The 25,279-nt window shown below is 43.8% G+C and overlaps 1 protein-coding gene across 1 annotated transcript in view; it reads left to right on the top strand.

Moving 5' to 3' along the window:
- LOC124594237 (luciferin 4-monooxygenase-like) overlaps positions 1-25,279 on the top strand; it is a 104,426-nt gene that overhangs the window by 36,627 nt on the left and 42,520 nt on the right. The window contains exons 5-6 of the mRNA XM_047132602.1: positions 12,225-12,408; positions 22,989-23,142. Of these exons, the coding sequence (XP_046988558.1) occupies positions 12,225-12,408; positions 22,989-23,142 (338 nt within the window). The remainder of the gene's footprint in view (positions 1-12,224; positions 12,409-22,988; positions 23,143-25,279) is intronic.

Genomic DNA, 25,279 nt, shown 5'->3' with positions numbered 1-25,279 from the left:
GGTACACAAAATGCTTCTCACTCAACGCCCTGTAGTGTGTGAAGCAGTGACTGCATAAAAAAGGGGATATGTCTGATGTCAACAACTACCGCCCAATCTCTCTTCTGACTTCCTTATCCAAAATTCTTGAAAAAGTAATGTATTGTAGAGTAGCTTCACACCTTTGTAAAAATAAAGTTTTAACAAAATGTCAGTTTGGTTACCAGAAGGGTTTTTCAACGGAAAATGATATATATACTTTCACTAATGAAATATTAAATGCTCTGAGTAACCGGAAGTCACCCGTTGGGATTTTTTGTGATATATCAAAGGCTTTTGATTGTGTAAATCATGGAATACTTCTAGATAAGCTCAAGTACTGTGGTATGAAAGGGACAGTGCTCAAATGGTTTAATTCATACCTAACTGGAAGAGTGCAGAAAGTTGAAATAAGCAGTTCGCATAATATGCACAAAAAAAAACTGGTTATTCTTCAAACTGGGGAACAATCAAGAATGGGGTGCTGCAAGGTTCGGTCTTGGGTCCTCTGCTGTTCTTAATATATGTCAATGACTTGCCATTCTATATTCACGGAGATGCAAAGCTGGTACATTTTGCCGATGATACAAGTACAGCTATCACACCCAACAAACAAGAATTAACCCGTGAAATTGTAAACGATGTTTTTCTGAAAATCATTAAGTGGTTCTCTGCAAATGGGCTCTCATTCAACTTTCACAAAACACAGTGTATACAGTTCCACACAGTAAATGGAATGACACCATTAATAAATAAAGACTTCGATCAGAAATCGGTAGCTAAGGTAGAATATTCAAAATTTCTAGGTGTATGCATTGATGAGGGGTTGAACTGGAAAAAACACACTGAGGATCTGCTGAAACGTTTGAGTTCAGCTACTTATACTATTAGGGTCATTGCAAATTTTGGTGATATACATCTGAGTAAATTAGCTTACCACGTCTATTTTCATTCTCTGCTTTCGTATGGCATCGTATTCTGGGGTAACTCATCATTGAGTAAAAGAATGTTCATTGCACAAAAGCGTGAAATCGGAATAATTGCTAAAGCTCATCCAAGAACATCCTGCACACACTTATTTAAAGAGCTAGAGCTCTTCACTGTAGCCTCACAATATATATATATTCACTTATGAAATTTGTTATTAAGAATCCTAACGAATTCAAAAGTAATAGCAGTGTACATGGCTACAACACTAGGAGAAAGGATAATCTTCACTATTCAAGGTTAAATCTAACTTTGGCTCAGAAGGGGGTAAATTATGCTGCCACAAAAGTCTTTGGTCACTTACCTAATAGAATCGAAAGTCTGACAGATAGCCATATAGCATTTAAAAGGAAATTAAAAGAATTTCTTAAGAAGTACTAATCTAATATAATCTAATCTAATCCAGATGAGCGAAAATGCTGTGGTGACAACGACCACACCGGAAACTGCTTCCAGTCGCAAATGCATAAGCGTCAGGACGGCTTTTGATCACCATTTGCAGCAAGTGGCCAGTCATTTCCGATGCCAGTTGTAGCGGTCAACCCTCGGATCATGATTTTTAGTGGGTGTAGAGGCTGACCAGGTGAGGTGGTGGCGCTACAGGTGCAGGAGGCTGGCCGTTGAAGCTGCTGAGAGCGTCAGTTGAACATCGCTGTCAGGAAACATGTTTATTACTCGTGGATTTACAACGTGCGATGTCTTCTCCGGCGAAGTGAAGGCATGCTGAATCCCACACTCGAGCGCTACAATGAATGTGTAGCCTATGTAACACCCTGGCGTGGCACAGGTCAAGACCCAACAACGATGTCGTGCAGGTAGGCTGATCAGAGTCTGCAGGCGCAAGCCTACAGTGACTCACTCACCTAGTACAGCCCACTTCAGTGCTCTCAAAGACGAACATCTGCTTATGTGTGTGTACCATGAGCGAAAATGCTGTGGTGACAACGACTACATCGGAAACTGCTTCCAGTCGCAAAGGCATCAGCGTCAGGACAGTGAAGTTGGAGGAGCCCATAGGTGTCAACAGCCTCGTCAGCTTTGTGCTATCTCAACCATTTCAGTTTTCCTCGATTTTGTACTTCCCATCCATGATAGGACGCCGTGGAGCGGCTAAATTTGGATGTTACACGTCATTAGTCCGTATTGCAGGGTTCACAGAATGACATTTTTGTTGCTGTCATACTACACCACTACACTCATTGATTGCAGCTCATTATCTGTAGAGCTAGGCGGCCTGGAGATCTGAATGGGAGACTTTTATGTCCGGAATATATTTAAATCTATTTAAACAAGCTGATAAAAATACGCTTGAGGCCATTCTAAGAGACAGTCTTCACTCCTTCCAATCTGAATACGTAAGTATAGACCATACGTGATTTACACTACTGGCCATTAAAACTGCTACACCAAGAAGAAATGCAGATGATAAACGGGTATTCAGAACTAGAACTGACATGTGATTACATTTTCACGCAAATCGGGTGCATAGATCCTGAGAAATCAGTACCCAGAACAACCACCTCTGGCCGTAATAACGGCCTTGAGACGCCTGGGCATTGAGTCAAACAGAGCTTGAATGGCATGTACAGGTACAGCTGCCCATGCAGTTTCAATACGATACCACAGTTCATAAAGAGCAGTGACTGGCGTATTGTGACGAGCCAGTTGCTTGGCCACAATTGACCAGACGTTTTCAGTTGGTGAGAGATCTGGAGAATGTGCTGACCAGGGCAGCAGTCGAATATTTCCTGTATCCAGAAAGGCCCATACAGGACCTGCAACATGCGGTCGTGCATTATCCTGCTGAAATGTAGGGTTTCACAGGGATCGAATGAAGGGTAGAGCCACGGGTCGTAACATATCTGAAATGTAACGTCCACTGTTCAAAGTGCCGTCAATATGACCAAGAGGTGACAGAGACGTGTAACCAATGCCACCCCATACCATCACGCCGGGTGATACGCCAGTATGGCGATGACGAATAAAAGCGTTCAATGTGCGTTCACTGCGATGTCGCCAAACACGGATGCGACCATCATGATGCTGGAAACAGAACCTGGATTCATCCAAAAAAATGACGTTTTGCCATTCGTGCACCCAGGTTCGTCGTTGAGTACACCATCGCAGGCGCTCCTGTCTGTGATGCAGCGTCAAGGGTAACCGCAGCCATGGTCTCCGAACTGATAGTCCATCCTGCTGCAAACTTCGTCGAACTGTTAGTGCAGATGGTTGTTGTCTTGCAAATGTCCTCCTCTGTTGACTCAAAGATCGAGACGTGGCTGCACGATCCGTTACAGCCATGTGGATAAGATGCCTGTCATCTCGACTGCTAGTGATACGAGGCCGTTGGGATCCAGCACGGCGTTCCGTATTATCCTCCTGAACCCACCGATTCCATATTCTGCTAACAGTCATTGGATCTCGACCAACTAGAGCAGCGATGTCGCGATACGATAAACCGCAATCGCGATAGGCTACAATCCGACCTTTATCAAAGTCGGAAACGTGATGGTACGCATTTCTCCTTCTTACACGAGGAATCACAACAACGTTTCACCAGGCAACGCCGATTAACTGCTGTTTGTGTATGAGAAATCGGTTGGGAACTTTCCTCATGTCAGCACGTTGTAGGTGTCGCCACCGGCGCCCACTTTGTGTGAATGCTCTGAAAAGCTAATCATTTGCATATCCTGTTGGTTAAATTTCGCGTCTGTAGCACGTCATCTTCATGGTGTAGCAGTTTTAATGGCCAGTAGCGTAAATTCAAAGAAACAGTATCGAGGCTATTGCTATATACCCGATAAATTGATAAAAGATGATACTGGTCCTCCATGGTACACTAAAAAGGTCAGAACACTGTCGCAGACGCAACGAAAAAAACATGACAAATTTAATAGAATGCAAAACCCTACAGATTGGCGGTTTTTTACAAAGCTCTAAATGTAGCACGAACTACAATGCGAGATGCGTTTAATACTTTCCGCAACGAAACTGTCTCTGTCTACAAAATCCAAGGAGATTCTGGTCATATTTAACATACACAAGAGTAAAGACGCAATCAAGACCTTATCTACGCGATAGCAATGGTGATGTTACTGATGACAGTACCACGTAAGCAGAGTTATTAAATTTGGCTTTCCAAAATTCCTTCACCAAACAATATGAAGTAATTATTCAAGAATTCGAAACAAAACAACAACAAAAAACTGCTGCCAAGAGAAACAAAAGTAGATATCCTCGGTGTATAAAAGCAGTTTAAAGCAAGAAAGTCAAGGCTTCTGGCCCAGATTCTACACCACTCAGGTTCGTTTCAGAGTATATTGATAGTGTAGCTCCACACTTAGCAATCATGTACAACCACTCACTCGTAGGAATATACATACCAAAGACTGAAAAGTAGCGCAAGTCACACCATTACACAAGAAAGGAAACAGGAGTAATCCACTGAATTACAGGCCCATATCGCTAACGTCGATTTGCTGTAGGGTTCTGGAACATATACCGTATTCGAACATTATGAATTATCTCGAAGAAAACGATAAGCAAACGATTTATGACAAACAGCGAACACTGATTCAAAAAATATCTTTCTTATGAAAAACTAGCCTTTCATTCTCGCGGAGTAATGAGTGCTATTGACGGGGGATGTCAAATTGACTCCATATTTTTAGATTTCCAGAAGGCTTTTGACAACATACCTCACAAGTGACTTCTAATCAAATCGCGTGCCTATGGACTATCGTCTCAGCTGTGCGACTGGACTCGTGATTTCCTGTCAGGAAGGTCACAGTTCATAGTAACTGTCGGGAAGTCATCGACTATAAGAGAAGTAATATCTGGTGTTCCCCAAGGAAGTGCTATAGGCGTTCTGCTGTTCCTGATGTACATGGACTATTTAGGAGACAATCTGAGTACCACTCTTATACTGTTTGCAGATGATGTTGGCATTTACCGTCATATGAAGTCATCAGACGATCAAAACCAATTGCAAAACGATTTAGACAAGATGTCTATATGGTGTGAAAAATAGCATGTGCCTCTAAATACTAAAATGTGCGAAATCATCCACATGTGTACCAAAAGGAATCTGCTAATTTTCAGTTACACAATAAATTACACAAATCCGAGGGCTGTAAATTCAGCTAAATACTTAGGAATTACAGTTACGAATAACTTAAGTTGGAGCGATCACATAGATAATGTTTAGGATAAAGCAGAACAAAAAAAATGGTTCAAATGGCTCTGAGCACTATGGGACTCAACTGCTGAGGTCATTAGTCCCCTAGAACTTAGAACTAGTTAAACCTAACTAACCTAAGGACATCACAAACATCCATGCCCGAGGCAGGATTCGAACCTGCGACCGTAGCGGTCTTGCGGTTCCAGACTGCAGTGCCTTTAACCGCACGGCCACTTCGGCCGGCAAAGCAGAACAAAGTATACGACATTTTGGCAACACACTGAGAAAATACAACAGGTCTTCTAAAGAGATTGCTTACACTACGCTTGTACGTCCTCCTCTGGAGTACCGCCGTGCGGCGTGGGACCTGCATGAGACAGGATCGACAGAGAACATCGAAAAAGTTCAAAGAAGGGCAGCTCGATTTGCACTATCACGAAATAGGGGAGAGAGTGCCATGGATATGATACGTGAATGGGGGTGTCAATCATTAAAACAAGGGCGTTTGTCGTTGCGACAGGACTTTTTCCAGGAGTTTCAATCACCAGCTTTCTCCTTAGAGTGTGAAAATACTTTGTTGCCGCCCACGTTCATAGGGAGGAATGATCAGCATAATAAAATGAGAGAAATCAGAGCTCGCACAGAAGGCTTTGAGTGTTCGTTTTTTCCGCTCGCTGTTTGAGAGCGGAAGGGTAGAGAAAGAGCTTCAAGGTGGTTCAATGAACTCTCTGCCAAGCACTTAATTGTGAATTGCAGAGTAATGATGTAGATGTACATATGCCACCATCGTTAAACCACACGGTAGAGCTACAGGCCCTCATAAAAAAAAGCTTTCAGTCACTCATAGTAGGAAAATCCTACTACCCCTCGTCAGGGTTCTATCAGTTTGATTTCTCTATAGATAACATTCCGTTATGGCCTCACCTAAGGTGCGACTATCCTTAATGTTGTGGCACGCAAGCGACCACACCTCGATAATTTCTGTGGTTGATCGGTGGATGTGAGGTATCCAAAGCGCTCTCAACACTTCAACAAGATGTACTCGAATGTTATAATGAGCCTAGTGTTTTTAAAACCATCCGAGCTTAGGGTGGAAAGTATGTGTGGGTGACTAATATACAATTTCTTATTACTGCTATAAATTTTTAAATCTATGCAATGGTCACCCAGACCATCAGCTCATTTTTTCATCATTTTATTATTATTTTAAGTAAACAGATGATGGGGAAAATTAGATTCAAGGAAAGTAAAGTGTTTAAACTTCTATGTTTATTTTAAAATTCATCAGTGTTCAATAAAATGGATAACACATGCTAAGCCCGTCTCAAAGTTGGTGCCTTATTTACTATTGTAAATTAAGAAAACTGTTACTCAGAGGGGGTTCAATAACATCAAACGTGATTTTCTAAGAATAGGAACCAAAAATTAGGCAACAGGATGGGATACCACATTCAAACAAGCACACGAAGATTGTTCAAGTGTACACAAAAAAGGAACTGAACCATCAACAATCCATTCTATTTAGGCAAAGAAATTCCTCTCCTCGCGCAGTCCTGTTGCCAATGGATAACCACAGACTGGTATTGGAAGTTTAGACAAAGATTACGTGGTTCGATGTAACCACAATCTTACCAAAATGCTCTATAAAAATGTTTCTAGAAATCGTGAAGCAGGAAAAACTGTTCGCGATAGCGATGAATTAAGTTTGAATACACGAAATATTATGCAAAAGAGTAGCTGAGGGCTAGTTTCGTTACTACACCACATGTTCCACGTGCACACGAACGCCGGCCCGGTGGTCAGCGGTTCTAGGCGCTCAGTCCGGAACCTCGCGACTGCTACGGTCGCAGGTTCGAATCCTACTTCGGGCATGGATTTGTGTGATGTCCTTAGGTTAGTTAGGTTTAAGTAGTTCTAAGTTCTAGGGGACTGATGACCACAGATGTTAAGTTCCTTAGTGCTCAGAGCCATTTGAACCATTTTTTGCACACGAACATTTACAGAAAATATGTAATTCCACAACGATTTTAATGAAGAAATCAAATCCAAACACATTAGTTACTAAAGAAACTTTCGAACTGCGTTAATAACGGCAGGTTATGTAGCAAGAGTAAGTTGATAGAGGAGCAGGAGCGTAAGATCTGTGCCCTTCAGGTGCAGTTGAAAAACGCACAGGAGGAGCTAGATAGGATGAGGAGGGAGAAGGGGGTTGGGGAATGGGAGCTGGCTGTTGGCAAGAGATCTGCTAGGAGAAGAAGATTTTCAGATAGTTTTACTATTGGTGTTTACAATAGATATGACCAACTGTCAGAGTCTAGTGGAGAGGAATCTCTAGTAGCTGTAGATGTAGGAAGTATGCAGCAGACCTCAACAGTTACGGTGGCTAGGACAGTTGCAAAGTCTAAGAGAAAGAAGAAGGTTCTGCTGTTAGGTAGTTCTCATGGTAGAGGTGTAGGCCAGCAGTTGCAGGAAGTGTTGGGGAGTGAGTACCAGGTCACCAGCATTGTGAAGCCTAATGCAGGATTGGCTCAGGTGACTGTTAACATAGGGGAGTTATGTAGGGATTTTACTAAAGAGGATCAGGTCGTGATTGTGGGTGGGGCTGGTAATAGTATTGATAGGGATGGGGAGTATGACATAGATGGTGACCTGGAAGAGATAGCCACTCAGACTGGCAACACGAATGTGCATTTCGTGGAACTGTTTCAGCGTCACGATCGGCCTCATCTCAATACAGCCGTCAAGTGTAATAACATGAGACTTGGCGGTGCGCTGATGACGGAAGGCATGAGTCACATTTCAGTGGTGTCGGTGGAGTCTATCAGCAGGACGGGTTTCACTAGACATAGCCTGCACCTCAACAAGTATGAAAAGGGGAGGTTGGGAAAGCTTATAGGTGACAGCATAGGTGGGGGTGGTGGGATCACTCATGGGAAAATTCCGGTAGTTGTGGGTGTTAGAGCTGTACCTTTTTTAGATTGAAGTAAGCTGATAGGTATTCCTGCTTAAGGGAAGTCTCTCTAACAAAGAAACCACTTTCGACAAAGCTTAGGTATCCGAGTAATGAGGGAATTAGTATATTTCATCAAAATATACAAGGTATTAGAGATAAAGTTAGTGAAATGCTTATAGATGTTGACTCTGAAATTATTGGTATAAATGAACACTTCTTAAATAAGGAGATAATTCAGAGGCATCCTTTACCAGTATACAGGTTGGCTGGCAACTTTTCTAGGAGCTCTTTGCGGTGTGGGGGAGTAGCCATGTATGTGAGAAACGGTATTCCACGTTTGAATCAATCGATGTTTCAAAGTACTGCACTGAAAAGGTGTTTGAATGTTGTGCAGGTGTGGTTAAATTTAGTGGAGTTAAACTTCTAACTGTTGTTATTTATAGATCCCCAGACTCCGATTTCACAACATTTTTGCTAAAGCTAGAGGAGGTACTTGGTTCACTTTATAGGAAATACAAAAAGTTAGTTATATGTGATGACTTCAATATTAATTGTATGAGTGATTGTGCAAGGAAAAGGATGCTGGTAAACGTCTTTAATTCATATAATCTTATGCAAACCGTATTCTTTCCAACTAGAGTGCAAGGAAACAGTAGAACAACCATAGACAACATTTTTGTTCATTCCTCATTACTAGAAGGGCATTCTGTTAGCAAAAAAGTGAATGGCCTTTCAGATCATGATGCACAAGTTTTAACTCTAAAAAATTTTTGTGCTGCAACACACTTTTTAGGAAAGCTGATCCAGTTGCTGTAGAGACCTTTGTAAAACTTATCAAGGAACAAGAGTGGCAAGATGTTTATAGTGCTGATCCAGTAGACGATAAATATAATGCTTCCCTCAAGACTTTTCTCGTGCTCTTTGAAAGTTGCTTTCCGTTAGAACGTTCAAAACAGGGTACTAGCACAAACAGGCAGCCTGGGTGGCTGACTAAAGGGATAAGAATATCCTGTAGAACAAAGTGGCAATTATATCAAAACGTTAGAAACAGTCAAAATCTAAATGCAGCAGCCAATTACAAACAGTATTGTAAGGTGCTTAAAAAAGTAATTAGGAAGGCAAAAAGTATGTGGTATGCAGATAGAATAGCTGTCTCAGGATAAAATTAAAACAATATGGTCAATCGTAAAGGAAGTGGCTGGTCTGCAGAGACAGGTCGTGGATATAGAATCAGTGCGTAGTGGGAATGTCCGTGTTACTGATATGTCGCATATATGTACAGTATTTAATAATCACTTTCTGAATATAGCAGGTGAACTAAACAGAAACCTAGTCCCAACAGGGAATCATATAGCGCTTGTAGAAAAAAGTGTTCTGAGACTGTTTCCTGAAATTCTCCTCCACGATGCCGACAAGAGGGAGATTGAATTAATAATTAAATCACTAAAGACCAAGAACTCTCATGGATATGATGGGGTATCTAGCAGAATACTGAAGTATTGTTCTATGTATGTTAGCCCAGTACTTAGCCATATCTGTAACTTTTCCTTTAGGAGTGGTCGATTTCCTTACCAATTAAAGTACTCGGTAGTGAAGCCACTTTATAAAAAGGGAGACAGGGATATTGTTGACAATTATAGACCTGTTTCTATGCCATGTGTTTGCTAAGGTTATCGAGAAGGTTGTATATACAAGGTTACTGGAGCATTTAAATTCACATAATTTGCTGTCAAATGTACAGTTTGGTTTTAGAAATGGTTTATCAAATGAAAATGCTATATTCTCTTTTCTGTGTGAGGTTTTGGACGGATTAAATAAAAGGTTGCGAACACTAGGCGTTTTCTTTGATTTAACGAAGGCTTTTGACTGTGTTGACCACAAAATATTACTGCAGAAGTTGGACCATTATGGAGTAAGGGGAGTAGCTTACAATTGGTTCGCCTCCTACTTTAAGAACAGAAAGCAGAAGGTAATTCTCCGCAATATTGAGAGTGGTAATGATGTTCAGTTTCAATGGGGCACTGTTAAGTGGGGCGTTCCCCAAGGGCCGGTGCTGGGGCCACTGCTGTTTATTATTTATATAAATGATGTGCCTTCTAGCATTGCAGGTGATTCAAAAATATTTCTGTTTTCTGATGACATCAGCTTGGTAGTGAAGGATCTTGTGTGTAATATTGAAACATTATCAAATAATATAGTTCATGAAATAAGTTCGTGGCTTGTGGAAAATAATTTGATGCTAAATCACAGAAAGACTCAGTTTTTACATTTTCTAACTCACAATTCAACAAGAACTGATATTTTGATCAGACAGAATGGGCATATTATAAGCGAGACGGAACAGTTCAAGTTCCTATGCGTTCAGATAGATAGTAAGCTGTTGTGGAAAGCCCATGTTCAGGATCTTGTTCAGAAACTAAATGCTGCTTTATTTACCATTAGAACAATATCTGAAATAAATGACAGTTCAACACGAAAATTAGTATACTTCGCATATTTTCATACGCTTATGTCATATGGTATTATTTTTTGGGGTAATTCTTTTGATTCAAAAAGGGTATTTTTGGCTCAAAAACGGGCTGTTCGAACTATATGTGGTGTAAGTTCGAGAACCTCTTGTCGACCCCTATTCAATAGTCTGGGAATTCTGACATTGCCCTCACAGTATACAGTTTCTATAATGTCGTTTGTTGTTAGCAATATTAGCTTATTCCCAAGAGCTAGCAGCTTTCACTCAGTTAATACTAGGCAGAAATCAAATCTGCATGTGGAATGCACTTCCTTGACTCTTGTGCAGAAAGGAGTGCAGTATTCTGCTGCATCCATTTTCAATAAGCTACCACAAGAACTCAAAAATCTTAGCAGTAGCCCAAACGCTTTTAAGTATAAACTGAAGAGTTTCCTCATGGCTCACTCCTTCTATTCTGTCGAGGAGCTCCTGGAAGAGCTGAAATATTAAGTAAATTCCAGTGTTACATTGTTGATTTTCTTTATTTAAACTTACGAATTGTCGCCTGAATACGTTTCTTGTATTTCATTTTATCTGTTTCTACTATCGTGTTATAATTTCATGTATTGACTCGTTCCATGACCATGGAGACTTCTCCTTAATTTCGTCCCACGGAACAATAAATAAATAAATAAATAAATAAATAAATATTGACCTGATGCCTCAAATTTACGAGCACGTGGTACTGCTACTACAAAGCACACACCACGTGCGTTGAACACAAAGAGAAATTATTAATTTCAGCGAGAGAAAACACTTCTACCCACATTCACACTAAAGAGTGATGATTTTTATCAGAATTACGCCTCATGACAGCGTGCTTCCACTTTCCTTTATTGGAGTGGAAACAAAGCAACTACCGCAATACACTCGAAACCAACACTGAAATCACACTGAATCCAGATATATATACAATATTTTCGATGTAGATCTGTAAGAAAAGTAATTAATATTTCAGTTAGACTTAAGAATTTCATTGTCTTTCGGACTCACCAAACACGCGCTTACCCAGAGATGTTACCACTTCAGAAACTGCCCGCCGACTGACCAGCGTGGGCCCCGTCCGAGGGCATCCCACCGATACAGGAAGTGACCAGAGAGGTAGCTTCCTTTACCAACCTGACAAGGGGCGGGAGAACCACATCAAGGAGACAACCTCTTTGCCTTAGAAACCGTATCTACCTACTCAGACGTTGGCCCTACTGTTCTCTAGCAGACAGAACTCTGCTACCACCGAGCATGCAACTACAAATACTCTCACTCATTCATCCTTTCACGCCAGAAGGGAAGGAGATGACAGTATCTTAAGACATCATACGTACTACGTAAAGAAGGCGGATGTGGGTTTCATAGGAAACTGTATGATAAGAATTACATACAAAAATGTGTTTGAAAATGTTGTGTGACAAGTTGTTCGTGTTCATGTGTCAATATAACGTATTTCACTGCTCAGTCTCCTTCCAGATAAATTTAGAAATACCACAGTATATTTAGAGGTGCAAATGTATGACGTAAACAACAATAAATCGGGGAAAATAGGATGAATGGAACCTTTCAATGTTCCTATGTTGTTGCAGCAAAATGTCAGCACAGTTTGCCACATCGAGTGACCGACGTCCAGAGGCCGTAATAGCGACGTCGCCGATTTTCTGGGTGTCTGGGCTTATAACGCCATTGTATGCCCTTCACCTTGGGAAGACGGCCTGCATACTTCCCAGCTTCGACGAGGATACGGTAGCACGCGTCTTGGGCGAGTACAACGTGAGTAATGCTGAACACTACTGTCTTGAATAGCAAGCTACGGCGCCCAAGCGCCGAACTACGTTTTTTTCGGTTAGATTTCAGTCGATGCTACACTTCATTTCCGTTTGTACACCTGTGTATTACCAAGTAACTGTACAATAGGCAGTTCGTCACCTGAAATTGTTTCATGTCTACCATACATTCGTTTTAAGATACGCTAGGTGCATCGCAAGTCTGAACAGGAAGAGTGATTAGTGTTGTGAACATTGCAGTCGTGATTTGGAAGACTGGCCTTCGCTGCTACCCGTCCAATAATTATTGTCGCGGAGTCTATAGTACATCAAAACATTTCGTCAGTTCGTGTCAACCGATGAAAGTAAGTCATGGCCCAACTAGGACGGCAGGAAGCAAGGCCATTGTTACATCCGAGATAGCATCAGCTTCTAACTTACGAGTCGGTATTCTAACAAGACGAGAGCTATTATACACCAGTGTCGCAGTAATACGGAATTGGTTAATGTCTACGACACGAAAGTTATAGATGTGTCCCACCCTGAGGCATCGAAGATTCGCCTATTTGGTAATCATGATAAGTTTGAGGCGGGAGAGTGTGGAAGGAATTCTAGAGGAAGACCAAGGCTCGAATACTTAGTTCGAATGGATTTAAGCTGCAGGACTTATCTAGAGCTGAATACGATTGCACAAAATAGACAAGCGTGGAGAACTGCATCAAACAAGTCTTTGGGCGGAGGACCACGATGGCAACAATAAAATTCATGTGCAGTGTCTTTCTAAAAAAGTTATTATAAGAATGAAGTGGTTTCCTGCTGTCCCAACAATCGATCCCTTCTTTTAGGCAACTGTTTTTTTTTGTGGTTTTAGGGCGCACAACTACAATGGTCATTAGCGCCCAGACTAAGTTAGGAATGCACTGCGAGGCACAAGGTTAAAACAGCAACTAAAAGGGACAACGCTATAAAAGACAGATTAACAGGCAAAGGATTAAAAAAAACCAGCATAATCAAATGTCCTTAGACAGGTTTGTCAAGTGTATAAAACGAAGAACGCGAGCAGCTGCTCCTGGGTCATCCGCTAAAATGGCATCCAGAGTACATGGCAGGCCAAGATCAACGTGCAGTGTATTAAAATTCGGACAGGACGTTAAAAATGTGGCGTACCGTCAGCAATTGCCCACATGGGCAGAACGGCGTTGGCGCAGCCGTCAGCAGATGGCGATGGATGAACCGGCAGTGTCCAATTCGTGACCGGGCCAAAACGACCTCCTCCGGCCGAGAAGGGCGTGAAGAGGTCGTCCAAGCCGTGGGAAGAGGTTTCAAGGCCCGAAGCTTGTTGTTCGTAAGTGTAGCCCAATCGGCATGCCACAGCGATAAAGTGCGCTGACAAATGACCCTGCTACAATCTGATGAAGGGACACAACAAGAAGCTGTCCGAGACAGGAGGACCGCAGCCTTGGCCGCGGCATCTGCAGCTTCGTTCCCAGGGATACCGACATGGCCAGGAACCCAAATAAAGGTAACTGGAGAACCGTCGTCCGCCAGCTGCTGAAGAGAGCGTTGGATCCGGTGCACGAAAGGGTGAACCGGATACGGATCACTGAGGCTCTGGATGGCGCTCAGGGAATCGGAGCAGATGACATAAGCAGAATGTCGGTGGCGGCAGATGTAAAGAACAGCCTGGTAGAGGGCAAATAGCTCAGCTGTGAAGACCGAACAATGGACATGGAGCCGGTATTTGAAATTGTGTGCCCCGACAATAAAAGAACACCCGAAACCGTCATTGGTCTTAGAGCTATCTGTATAAATGAAGATCATATTAACGAACTTCGAACGAAGTTCGACAAAACGGGAGCGGTAGACCAAAGCTCGAGTAACCTCCTTTGGGAGCGAGCTGAGGTCAAGGTGAACGCGAACCTGAGCCTGGAGCCAAGGTGGCGTTTGGCTCTCGCCCTGTCGAAAGGTTGCAGGGAGTGAAAAATCAATGCGACGAAAGCGAACTCCAGGGGGTTGCAGGGCAGAGACATACAACCCCTACTGACGGTCGAGAGAGTCGTCAAAAAAGGAACGATAAGACGGGTGGTCGGGCATTGACAATAGCCGACAGGCATACCGACAAAGCAGTATATCGCGCCGGTAGGTTAGTGGCAATTCACCGGCTTCAGCATGAAGACTCTCAACGGGACTAGTATAGATCGATCCGATCGCAAGACGTAAACCCCGTTGTTGTATAGAGTTGAGGCGGCGTAAGATGGACGGCTGTGCAGAGGAGTATACGAAGCTCCCATAATCCAGCTTTGAGCGGACGATCGGCCGATATAGGCGAAGTAGGACGGTTCGATCCGCTCCCCACGACATACCGCTGAGAACACGGATGACATTTAGAGAACAGATACAACGGGCGGCCAAATATGACACATGTGGGGACCAGCTAAGTTTCCTGTCAAATGTAAGACCTAAAAATTTTGTTGTCTCCACGAATGGGAGAGCAACGGGACCGAGTCGTAAGGACGGTGGGAGAAACTCTTTGTAGCGCCAGAAGTTAATACAGACCGTCTCCTCGGCAGAAAAACGGAAGCCATTGGCGACACTCCAGGAGTAAAGACGGTCAAGACAACGCTGAAGACAGCGCTCCAGGAAACATATACGCTGCGCTCTGCAATAGATGGTAAAATCGTCCACGAAAAGGGAGCCTGATACATCAGCTGGGAGGCAATCCATTATTGGATTGATCGCTATGGCGAAGAGAGCGACGCTCAAAACTGAGCCCTGTGGCACCCCATTCTCCTGGCGAAAGACGTCGGACAGGACAGAACCCACACGTACCCTGAACTGTCGAACCATTAAAAAGGCACGAATAAAAAGAGGGAGGCGACCGCGAAGGCCCCATGTATGTATGGTGCGGAGAATGCCCGCCCTCCAAAAGGTGTCGTAAGCCTTCTCCAAATCGAAGAACACAGCCGCGGTCGGGCGCTTCCGCAAGAAGTTATTCATAATGAAGGTCGACAAGGTAACCAGATGGTCAACAGCAGAGCGGCGCCTACGAAATCCACATTGTACATTGGTAAGTAGGTGTCGAGATTCGAGCAGCCAAACCAAACGAGAGTTAACCATTCGCTCCATCACCTTACAGACACAGCTGGTAAGGGAGATGGGTCGATAACTGGGAGGTAAGTGCTTGTCCTTCCCCGGCTTAGGAATTGGGACAACAATAGACTCGCTCTAGCATGTGGGAACATGACCCTCAATCCTGATACGATTATAAGTACGAAGAAGAAAACCTTTACCCGCAGGAGAAAGGTTCTTCAGCATCTGAATATGAATAGAATCAGGCCCTGGATCGGAGGACCGTGACTGGGCAAGTGCATTTTCGAGTTCCCGCATGGTGAATGGGGCATTGTAACTTTCACGATTCGAGGAGCGGAAGTTAGGTGGCCTTGCCTCCTCTGCCTGTTTTCGGGGGAGGAAGGCAGGGTGGTAATGAGCGGAGCTCGAAACTTCTGCGAAAAAGCGGCGGAAGGCATTGGAGACATCCTCAGTGGCCACAAGTACGTCATTCGCGACCGTCAAGCCAGAAACTGATGAGTGGACCTTAGTGCCAGATAGCCGGCGCAGGCTACCCCAGACAACAGAAGAAGGAGTAAAACTGTTGAAGGTGGTTCTGAAAGCAGCCCACCTGGCTTCCTTGCTTTCTTTAATAACACGACGACACTGCGCACGTAATCATTTATAATTAATACAATTCGCCATCGCAGGGTGGCGTTTAAAGGTGCGTAAAGCACGTCGACGAGCACGTAAAGCGTCTCTACATGCTGCAGTCCACCAGGGCACCGGTACGCGACGTGGAGAAGAAGTAGTGTGAGGGATGAAATATTCAGCAGCAGTGGGAATAACTTCCGTGAGGTGTGCGACCTGACTATCGCAGCTTGCGAAGTTTTGATCCTGAAATGTCGCTCTAGAGGGGAAGAGCCCCCAGTCTGCTTTGGAGATGTTCCAACTAGTTGAGCACGGAGATGGGGTATGATGCTGGAGATGGATAACAAGGGAAGTGGTCGCTCGAATACGTATCAGAAAGAGCGTATCACTCAAACCGGCTTGCAGGTTGGGCAATACATATAGAGAGATCTAAATGGGAATAGGTGTGAGTTATGTCCGAAAGAAAAGTTGGGGCAGACAAGATTGAGGTGGTTGAAAAGGTCTGCTAACAGGGAGCCTCTCGGGCAGGATACTGGAGAGCCCCAAAGGGGATGGTGGGCATTGAAGTCTCCAGTTAACAAAAATGGTACAGGTAGCTGAGCAATAATTTGCATCATGTCTGCCCTGGTAACGGCAGACGACGATGGACTGTAAACGGTACAAATGGAAAATGCAAAAGTGGGGAGAGGAATTCGGACGGCAACTGCCTGCAAGCCGGTGTGCAATGTGATGGGATCGTAGTAAATATCATCCCGGACCAGCAACATAACCCATCCATGAGCCGGAATACCTGCCACAGGGGGTAGGTCAAAACGCACAGAGCCATAGTGTGCCAAGTCGATTTGATCGCATGGGCGTAGTTTCGTTTCCTGGAGAGCTACGATGAGCGGACAGTGCAAGCGTAGCAGCAACTTTAAGTCCTCTCGGTTGGAGCGAATGCCTCGAATATTCCAATGTAGAAGTGCCATCGTGAGAAGAAAAAGGAGAAGCAAGGTCACCTCGAAGGCCGCTGAGGGCCTGGCTTCGATCGAGCACTGCCGCTGCTGTCAATAGGCGGACAGTCATCGTCCGTTGGTTCAATAGGTTCGTCGGCCATCTTGTTAAGATGGCCGGGAGGGGGAGCTTGTTCCGCCGGTGAACGACCAGATGTTCGGCTGCCAGCGGTGCGGCCAGGCGAAACGGATGACGGCCTGGGGCGGCAACCGCTGGGTGGCGCAGGAGAAGAAACGCGCCGTGGCGGAGAAGGAGAACTTTGCTTCCTATGAGCCTTCTTGGAAGGTCGTTTAGTGGAAGTACTGGTCGATGGCTGGGAGCTCGAGGTACGTAGGAAGTCTGCACGGGACGGTTCCGTCTTCAAGGCCTGTGTATCTGACTTCTGGGTCTTAGTCTTGGCAGAAGCTGATGAAGGTGCTTGTGTCTTAGGGGTGACGGGAGGAAGAGGAGACGTTGACCGGGCGATCTTAGCACTGGCCGAACGGACGACCGTAGTGCTAAAGGTCAGGTCGCATGTCTGGTCGCCACCTCCCTGGTAGTCCGAGGAGAGGCGAGGACAGTACTGTATTTCCCCGCTGGGAGCAGCGTGGGCTTCCTACTAGCAAATAGCTTGCGAGCAGCTGAGGTGGACACTTTCTCTTTGACCCGAATTTCCTGTATACAGCGTTCATCCTTGTAGATGGGACAATCGCGGGAGGACGCTGCATGGTGACCCTGACAGTTCACGCAGACTGTCTCATGGGCGTTCCTGCCACAAGTGACACATTTAGCAGCATTAGAACAAGACTGGCGAGTGTGATTAAAACGCTGACACTGGTATCAGCGCGTAGGTGTCGGGACATAGGGGCGAACAGAAATAACCTCGTAGCCCGCTTTGATGCGCGACGGCAGCTGAACACTATCAAAGGTCAAGAAAAGTGTCCGGGTCGGTACAAGGTCAGTGTTGACCTTTTTCGTGACCCTAAGGACAGCCGTCACGCCCTGCTCAGCGAGCAAAGACTGAATCTCCTCGTCAGTCAATCCGTCGAGTGATCTAGTATATACCACACCACGCGACGAATTCAAAGTGTGGTGAGCCTCCACCTGGACAGGGAACGTGTACAGAAGTGTGGCCCGAAGCAGTTTTTGTGCCTGAAAGGCGCTCTCAGTTTCTAGCAACAAGGTACCGTTACGCATCCTGGTACAAGACTTGACAGATCCGGCTATGGCATCTACGCCCTTCTGGATAACGAAAAGGTTGACAGATGAAAAATCCTTTCCATCCTCAGATCGAGAAACTACGAGGAACTTTGGGGCAGGCGGTAGTACTTTTGTCACTGGTGGCCGGTCAAGTTTCCGTTTTTGGGCAGAAGTCGAGAGAGAAGAAGAAGAGAAATCCATTGCGGAGGAATACCCCATGATTGCCAGCGTCTCCGATGGTGCGCTCCTTCCTTGTGGGGACCTTCTCAGAGGGCACTCCCGCCTTAGGTGAATGTTCTCACCTCAGGTCACACCTCCCGAGAAACGGACGGAGGGACCAATCGGCATGGTCCGAAGGTGTCAGCTCAGGCAATCACCCCTCCCTGGGCCTGGCCTTTACCAGGGGGTACGTGCGTGCCTTACTTGTTTACCCGGGGCGGGGGATTACGCGTTACCCCGTCACTGGATACGCGTGCGAACGCGTGGGTCGGCCTTCAGGCACGCACAGGGAGGAAAGAAGAAGAGGGAAAAAAAGGGAGAGAGGGAGAGAAAGGACAGACTATCTCAAACGCCGAGGCGGAGACCAGAGGGTGGACAATAATGCAAGGAAAAAAAAGGCTAGGAGAAGAAGGCATGGAGAAGAAGGCAAGGAGAAGAAGGCAAGGAGAAGAAGGCAAGGAGAAGAAGGCAAGGTAAAAAGTAAGGAAAAAAGTGAGAGGGAGAAGGACAAAGAAAGGAACCAAACAAAGGAAGGAAGAAACCAGAAAAAGTGAAAAACCAAAATGACCACAAATATAAGTCGTGGAACCGTCCGTCTCCGGACACAGGTGCAAACTACCCCCTTGAAGGGGTTGGGCAACTGTGCCATTAATTCCCTTCATCCCATTTCGAATCTGTACCTAGTTATTGTTCTACCTACCTATTCTTCACCATTCTTCAGCACACATTCTGTTCAGGTTCACGTTTCAAAACTACACGCCAGAAAGCAACCTTCAGAAAAGACTAACATGTTAACAAATTTTTGTTTTTCAGAAATGCCCTTCCATTAAGCCATAAATTCTCCACATGAATTTTCCTCTGTCAACCATAATCTCTTCAGTTCGGAGCAACTATTTTGTTTGGGGAAGCCAAGGTATTTCTCGAGCTTGTTAGTACCAAAAATGGTAGTATTGCCAGATTTCCTTGTAACGAAACCATTTGCCCATCTTTCACTTAAAAGGTGCTCGATGGTGTTTCAGAAGTTAAGTCACTCATCGTTTTCTGCCAAATATCATATTTTGTCTGGGCACCTGCCAGACATGTTCAAGGCAGACAACTACAACCGTTTGCAGTCCTGAAGCGTCATCGAGTGTTCAATACTCCGGGAAATATCAAGATTTACTTTCAAGATGTCACCAATTCGCGTGCACGATACGACACAGCCTGGCTGGTACACCGGGTATCATTCAACACCAAGCAGAGCAGTGCAGTGACACACGAAAGGCAACCACCCTACCTTTTAAGATACTTCAGAACGCTTATCGGGATTTCGACCGTTTTCTTAATGTAGTTACGAATTTATCAATTTACTGAACACGTCGAGTGCATTTTGATCGCCGAAGATAACTTGTAAAAAATATTAATGGCCCCACAGACTTCCGATTGGGTTTAAATTCGGGTAGTTGGTTGGCCAGGGGAACACGATAAACTAGTCCTAGTGCACTCTCACCGATCACGTACACTGTCACATGTTGCATTGTTCTGCTGGTAGATGCCATTGTGTCGAGGAGAAACAAACTGCATGTAGGGGTGGACGTGGTTCCCAAGGATAGATGCATACTTGTGTTGATCCAGTGTACTTTCCAGAAAGATGTGATTACCCAGGGAATTCCACGAAAACATTTCACAGGCTATAACGCTCCGCGATTGTTTGGGGTGTTTGCTTTCAGACGTTTCAAGCCGATGGAGCTTTAAACGTGGTTCAGCTGAAAAGGCCACCGGTGTCCACTCAGTGGTCGTCCAGCTACGGCACTGGCGTACAAATTCCACCATTCGCCACCGATGAACTGCGGTCAGTATGGGTGACTGAACCAGGCGCCTGCTGCCGAGGCCAGACACCGCAACACTCGCTGAACGGTTGTTGAGGAGACGTTGTTGATAGACCCTGGCTTCATCTGGGCGATCAGTTGCTCAGCAATTACACGTATAATCGCCTGTACGCATCTCCGCACCCGTTATTCGCCCTAGTCATCTGTGGTCCGTGGAGCGTCGCAGTTGCCTACGCGACGGTTTTGGATAGCGCCATTTTGCCATGTGTGCTTTAACCTCGGCGGCACACGAACTGTTTACGACTTAAGCCGTTTCGGACATTCTTCCGTTCTTGGCCCGAAAGCCAATGAAAATGGCTCTGAGCACTATGGGACTTAACATCTATGGTCATCAGTCCCCTAGAACTTAGAACTACGTAAACCTAACTAACCTAAGGACATCACACAACACCCAGCCATCACGAGGCAGAGAAAATCCCTGACCCCGCCGGGAATCGAACCCGGGAGCCCGAGCGTGGGAAGCGAGAACGCTACCGCACGACCACGAGATGCGGGCGAAAGCCAATGATTATGCCCTTCTGGACGTCAGATAAATCGCCCTGTTCCACACTGTGACAACGAACGCACTGTTCTCCGTCTCCCACCGATACGCTTTATATACTCTCCACTGCTAGTGCTACCTTTTGACATCTGTGAGTGATTATAACATAACGTCGAACATAGGCGGTGGTCACATTGTGACTGGACCGTGTTCTCTAGAGTTGAACACGTGGCGCTTTTTACTTTTTGATAATTTTTCTTGGAATATCTCTGTTTGGTTCATCCCATGCGCAAATGAGCAGTGTGGCTGAGTGACATAAGAAGAATAGCCTTCTTTGCTATTTCAGAACCAAAAAAAAACCGACAACGTCACTAAACAGTTTGTCTGGCAAAATCACTCCTAACCTGATGTAAGCAAGTGTTTACTTGAGTCTCGTTAGTTGAATGCATTCTCATTTCACAGATCGCATTGGTTGTGTGTCGTGGAGAGTAAGAGTTCTCAATTTACATACAAACGGAGCAGGACGAACCTAGCCCAGCAGTTTGATTTACATGACTTAACTCGAACCACACCAGTCGCCTTTCATTTTCGTAAGAAACTACCCACAACGCCTCCAGTTCACTTAAAGGTGAAAATTTATTTTCTGGGTTGCTATGCTCGTGAAATAAATGAAAATACCACCATCTTTAAGGAAACCATGAATGATTTATTGTTATAGTTTGTGGATGTTTCAATTGTCCGTCAAAGTGCCACAACTGCTGGCTTTCTCGAAGCACCATCTCACGGATTGTCCTACCATGTCCTGGCAATATTTCATCGTGGAAGGTGTACGGAGAGCGCTATTTATTGCTTGAAAATATTTATATTCCATCGTAAATGTGGCTTATCACTGTTAAAAATTCATTTTGTAAATGTTTGTATTGCCTTTGACAGAATGCATGTCAACAGAGGTTCTATGCTCTTTCTACATCCTAAGCATTTGGATCTGGATTTTAGCATTCTTTCAAAACCTTATAAACGTTAGATTAACGTTCGTAGTACCTATAACGTGGTTTTACAACAACTGAACAAGTATTTATTGTTCCTCTGTAGTACCTTTACACGTAACTTACTGATAACAGATTGCGAAGTATACGTTTGAGGAAACGGAAATAGGAAGGCGAGCCGGAAGAAGCGGTAATACACAGCGAGAATTGCAAGTTGCTACAGAGGTGGAGAGAAGACAGATGTAAGCTCTACACTACGTGTCAGTGTGATTGGTTCTTGTTACTGTTACAGAAGGCACATCCACCTAAGGTAGATACGCTTTCAGTTACGGAGATAATTAGCTTGATATCAGTCTTAACGATAATTTTGTAGTATTTATAGGAATGCAACTGGCTAGACAGTGCTGACAATGAAAGTGGTAAGAGCGAGTGGTGCTCTTTCAAATTAACTTGTTTGAAGTTCCATGTACGCACAGTTGTTGGGCACGGAAAAGTAAAAGCTGGGTGCTTCGGTCAGTTAAACTAGTAAGAGTCGAGTAGATGTAATAATTAGGATTTGGCAAGTAATCTCTAATAATGGATGTAAAAAATATCTTTTACTATGACACGGAACGATAACCTTCATTGTCAACCATCAATCAGACTTCTGTATAGAATACTCATTCCTCTAATTTCCTATGAGATAACATTGGGAAAGACTTGTTGAAGATGTCCTAAATACTGTATGACTGCGCTAAGTTTTCGATACGAAATGATTGGAGCTGATGCCCAACAACGATAGATCCTTCACAGTGGAAACTTGAATGCAACTGCAATGCTCAGAAAGAAAAAAATGGTTCAAATGACTCTGAGCACTATGGGACTTACTTCTGAGGTCATCAGTCCCCTAGAACTTAGAACTACATAAACCTAACCAACCTAAGGACAGCACACACATCCATGCCCGAGGCAGGATTCAAACCTGTGACCGTAGCGATCGCGCGATTCCAGACTGTAGCGCTTAGAACCGCTCGGCCATCCCGGCCGGCTGCTCAGAAAGAAAAATAATGTTTATTACGAGCTTTATTTATATTAATTTGGATAGTTATAGAGCCATGTTTATATGTAAATGCGTGTAACAACAGTTTTGTGGCTCCTGATGCATCTTATTCTTTCTTTCCAGGTTTCGAGCTTGTTCATGCCTCCAAACTTGGCAGTGACTATTGCCAAGAACCCACAAAGTCCCGTCCGAAAGATGCTGCACCACATCAAAATATTATCAGTCGGAGGGGCTGTAATGGACGCAGAGACTCAGCTATTCGTTGAAAAGGAGCTTGGTAAGCGGGTCAGCCAGGGGTGAGTGCAACAACAGACTAAGTCAGATATGGAGGTAAAATAACATAGTTCGTGATTTAACCCCTCGAAACTAAAACACAGCTTCGGAATTGACAACAATTTTCCAGTCTAAGACAATCGAGGGTGCGAAAATACACAGTGTATTTCCATCAGCAATGGAAGGTAAGTATTTGACACACTCGTGCAGGCAAAACGTCAGGAAAATCGTTAAACATAAATCGGCCGAAGATTCCGAAAAGGAACCCATAGAAAATACATCAACTGAAGATTTATTAGTACTCTAGTGCAAAAATACTACGAACATTTTTACAGGCAACTCAACGAGAGTTAGTTCAGAAGTAATTTTACTTTCCCCCCCTCCACACACACACACAAACAAAAAACACTACTTTCCCCTCCTCCAGCTTCGATAACACAAGTATTAGTTGCGAACAAAGTTTTGATACATGACAATATTTCTGCAGGCGCTGAACTGATCCTACGTAACACAAAGGTTATTAAAAATGCGGGTTATTAGAGTTTAACGTGATAAGAGGTTGATCTGGAACATCCTTCGACCTCTTCGTGATGAAAATATTTTTTCTAATCAGTGTTTTGAGCCAAACTAATAAATGACTTGAAATTAGTGTCTCATTTCATTACAGCCAAACTGTGTGCATACGTAAAATAAGCTGTGCGGAAATGAAGTAAAGTTAGTAGCTTTAGACATGTTAAATATACACGTTTTATTAAAGCTGAAATATTTTGTTGTATTTTTTGGCGTACAAACCCATTCAATTAGCATCATATTACGTTAATATTAAATATGATGATAAAAGGAAATTTACGTTAGCACGTGCAGTTTGAGAACGTTCGTGACTTACCTATATGAATTCTCTATCTTCTGTCTATATCTACACTAACAATTAAACTGTAAAACTATTGTTTGTTTACCTCATTTCAGCAAAATTGGATCACAGATAAAAAAGAAAACATAATTTAAAGTTTTGTGTAAAATTCGTCTGTCTGTTCGAACACGTTAAACTCCAAAATTACTAGGAGAAATTTCGTGTGGTTTCGCAGGTACAGTGGTTTAAAGTTTTACCTAGAATAGTCAGCTCATTCAGCTTAGTAGTTCAGATGTTTAGTCATCACATCATAGTTCATCAAAGAACCAGTAGATAGCATCGTTAGTTTGGTAGTACACCAAAGAACCAACAGATGGCCTTGTTAATTTTCTTTAAGACAGTGATGCATTTTGGGAAGTTCACATCAGTTACAAAATTAAGCACCGTAATCTTATCATTACGAACACAGACTAACAGCGAGTTTACATAATTGATTTCGCTTTGTGTATTAAAAACTGAACGACATTGTTTTATTTCTTTCGATACGTTTTATTGATATTCTTTTCTAGGAAAAACAAATTTAGTAAATTTGCGTTGTGATTTACGTGGCTATGCATTAAATTTTGTTTTCGATTTGTTTATGAAGAAAATAGCCTAGAAAACGGTCGAGACTTTCTGAATACATTAGAATAGCTAAACGACTGAGCAATATTGGGCTTCAAGAATCCAGTGAAGATGGTGAACCGAGAATTGCTCCTGCTCGCTAACATGAAGCTTTAGCCCACCGTTTGGGAAGTTCTTTCGAAAGCAGGGCGTGACATAATTCTGATCGAGAGCGTCCTGTATTATCTCGCACCCCTTAAACAAAGACACTTAAAGTTACTTCTCTCCAACGTAGCAACACAGAAGAAAAAAATTTGACGGAAAGCGTCGCTAGGGAGTAAAATTGTGTACCTCGAATCCCACTTATTTCTAACAATTTACCATTTCGCATTAACGTGTCAACTCCCAGTGAGCTTATGTTATTTTATTACCACAAACAAAGCATAAAGCCAGACGTTGCATGTGGCAGGCGTGGACCTTAGGGTCAATTACTTTACGCCTTTCTGTGGCTCTATATCTGTGTGTGTGTTACTGAAGCAAACAAGGTCTTCGTTCACGTCCCCAATCCCCAATGATACTACTTCAAATGATGTATACAAAGGAGGTTTATAAATAAAAAATAAATTCCACATGTATGAGGTTCTTGTGCACAGGTATCCAAGTAACGCTGGGTTTCTCAGCTAGTGGA

Source organism: Schistocerca americana, chromosome 2 (genome assembly GCF_021461395.2).
Source record: "Schistocerca americana isolate TAMUIC-IGC-003095 chromosome 2, iqSchAmer2.1, whole genome shotgun sequence".
NCBI lineage: Eukaryota > Metazoa > Arthropoda > Insecta > Orthoptera > Acrididae > Schistocerca > Schistocerca americana.
The sequence above is the reverse complement of the archived record's forward strand: the minus strand, read 5'-3'. Positions and strand labels throughout refer to the sequence as shown.